This window comes from Pteropus alecto, unplaced genomic scaffold, assembly GCF_000325575.1.
Source record: "Pteropus alecto unplaced genomic scaffold, ASM32557v1 scaffold40, whole genome shotgun sequence".
NCBI classification, from domain to species: Eukaryota; Metazoa; Chordata; class Mammalia; order Chiroptera; family Pteropodidae; genus Pteropus; species Pteropus alecto.
In genome coordinates, this window is record NW_006431919.1 from 19,893,300 (window position 1) to 19,895,927 (window position 2,628).

The 2,628-nt window shown below is 45.6% G+C and overlaps 1 protein-coding gene across 4 annotated transcripts in view; it reads right to left on the reverse strand.

Annotated features, from left to right (window-relative positions):
* Positions 1-1,514: 1,514 nt before the first annotated feature.
* Positions 1,515-2,628, reverse strand: part of LOC102879468 (radial spoke head 10 homolog B) — a 34,716-nt gene continuing 33,602 nt past the window's right edge. For all 4 annotated transcript variants that reach the window (XM_015585159.2, XM_015585161.2, XM_025043104.1 and 1 more), the window contains exon 20: positions 1,515-1,783. In XM_015585159.2, the coding sequence (XP_015440645.1) occupies positions 1,615-1,783 (169 nt within the window). In that variant the 3' untranslated portion in view covers positions 1,515-1,614. The remainder of the gene's footprint in view (positions 1,784-2,628) is intronic.

Below are 2,628 nucleotides of genomic sequence, written 5' to 3' on the forward strand. Positions count from 1 at the left end.
GATGGAGCCTGGCTGAATTTTATTTAATCTAGCTTGTAGTGGCCTGGATATCCCAGAGTGTGGATGAAACTAGCCAGGTATGGTCTAGAAACTGGCGCCGCCCTGGCCCCAACAGGGGCTCCTGTGTCCTTACCTGACCCGCATGAGCCTGCTACATGAGGGGAGACGGAAGGACCTCATCGATGTATAGTGTTCTCACCGTCACCCAATCTTATACACAGCTCACAATTCCCATTATGATATCCCCTTAACCCAGGGGTTACTTAAGAGCGTATGTTTTGGTTTCTAATGATGTTAGGCTTTATTGCATGGATCCACTGCCAACTTATCAATTGCAATATAATCAGACGGTAGTCTCTGGGGTATCATTTGAAATTGTTGCACTTTTTAAACTTAAAATGTAGCCAGTATTTCTCTCTGTTGCATTCTGGTTTCTAACTGCTGCTCAGACGTTTTAGTTGCTTACATTGTAGCCTGAGTAAATACTGGTTTTCCTCACCTGTTTCTTCCATGTGATTGTAGCTTTCTTCCCTACAGTTGTCCGCTTTTGCAAGGCTGATAGGAAGATGCAGACTAGTAATGCATCTTTTCGGTTGGTTGTCCTTTTCTCATTTTGATTTTTATCTCTATCATGGGGACGTTTGCTTTAAATTGTTTTATCTGCCTTGACTATTGCTCGCTGTTCCGGCCATCTTGATTAGATTTTCCTGGTTATCTTTTTCTATGTTTTCATCCTTCCCATATGGTTTTATCAAAAATGTTTCCCTTGATTTTTTTAATCCAACCTCACCACCTCAGGGTGGGGGGTTTGGGGGAGGGAAAGGTGAGTTTCACCTGTTAAACTGGCGGTTACTGGTATCTTTGCATTTTTCCCCACCAGCTTTTATTTTCCATTTCCATTTTATTTTCCATTTTTTCTTTGTTGTTTTCCCTTTTCCCAGCTTTATGATGGATGATAGTTTTCTTCTTTCTGCTAGTTTGGAAGCTATAGGTTGTATTTTTATGCTTTTGGTGGCTACTCTTAAATTTTAACACAAATTATTAGCTCCGATATTTTCTAACAAAGTATTCACTTAACTGCTGACGGCACACCTGCTCCTGGTCCAGCGGTTTGGCCTTTGGTCCATGCGACGTTTGTGGGGCCGTGGGACTCGACGGGAAAGGACCAAGGAAAGAGCTGTAGACATGGTGGCGTGTGAAGGACAGGTAGGTTTTGGGTACAGGGCGGTTACAGGAGGCAGAGTTGCTGTTTGGGGCTGGGGCTGGGGGGACCCAAGAAATGTTTAAATAACTTCATCCACTTCTCACCGATTCCTGATTGGTTTTATGGTTTGACGGGATCCTGAGCTTCACCTCCAATACTTTGATTTTGTGAAAAATCAAATGAAATACACTCATTTAACAGCCATATATACATGTACTTTCATTCAGCTCACTTTTCAAAATGCAGGCGTTTCGGTGATCCAACCCGAAGGAACCGAAACGCAGTGGTATTTCAAAAACACTAAGACGAGTAAAGCAAGCCACTTTATTGATCAGGAAGTTTGTTCCTGTGCTTCGGCTCTAAACTTTTACATCTGCTTATTCTTGAGGCTCATTTGCAAACCCAGTAACCTATCTTCTCCTTTTCTTACTTGTGATGGATTTGGACTGGGACACCATCTCCTCTTTCGGGGGGCTCATCGTGAAACTCCTGGATGGGGCGTCCACCGGTTCCTTGATCACGGTGATGTCGACCTCATAGTCTTGTCTTTTGGCCTCTTCCTCCCTCAAGCTATTCAGCCTAACACAGGAAGCAAACACAAGAAGGTTTGTTTGGTTTTTTTCTTTGTAATTTCAAAACCAGTTTTTATGCTCTATGTGGTATCAAGTAGTCCATCCCTGGATTTCAACGTTTTTGTAAACGAGATTGTAAAATTATCATCACTTTGCCTAAAATAAAGTGATGCCACATCTAGAAAACCCAAAACACAATTTTCATATATCTGAAGGTACTGCGTACAACATAGCAGCTAGTGGGTGGCCTTTTAAAACACTCCGTGGTCTTGTTCTTTAAGACCCTTTAATGCTTCCTTCGACACACCCACAGGCTTGAGAGGCACTTTACAAAAAGCAGGCATTTGTACTCTGGACCAACACTCCTGCGTAGAACCGAGCCTGAACAGTGTTTCTGAAACAGTAAGTGCGGCACTTATGGGGTGCTCCCCACGTGCCAGGCATGGTTCTAGATGCTTCACAAACGTTAGCTCGCTTAATGCTCACGACAGCCCCTCGGGAGGCCGAGGCACCCAGTGACCTTGCCTAGGGTCTCCCAAGCGTTCAGGGGCGGGACTGGGATTTGAACCCGGGCAGTCTAGGTCTGTGGCCTGACTCGGCCACTCTGTCACGTTGCCTCTTTCTGTGAACCTGGGGACACAGGTGTCAGCCCTTTAGATAACCAGCGGAAGAGCAGGGGGCCCAGAGGCAGGATTCCTCCGCGTGGCTGAGGTTCTTCACACCATGAGAGGACCTGCCACCCCTAGGAAGCCGAATACTTTTCATGAAAGCATCTGGCCCTGAAACTTCTGGCAGCTCCAGATAGCGAGACAGGGAGAGGGAGGGATGGAGGGAGGGAGAGGGAGGGGGAGG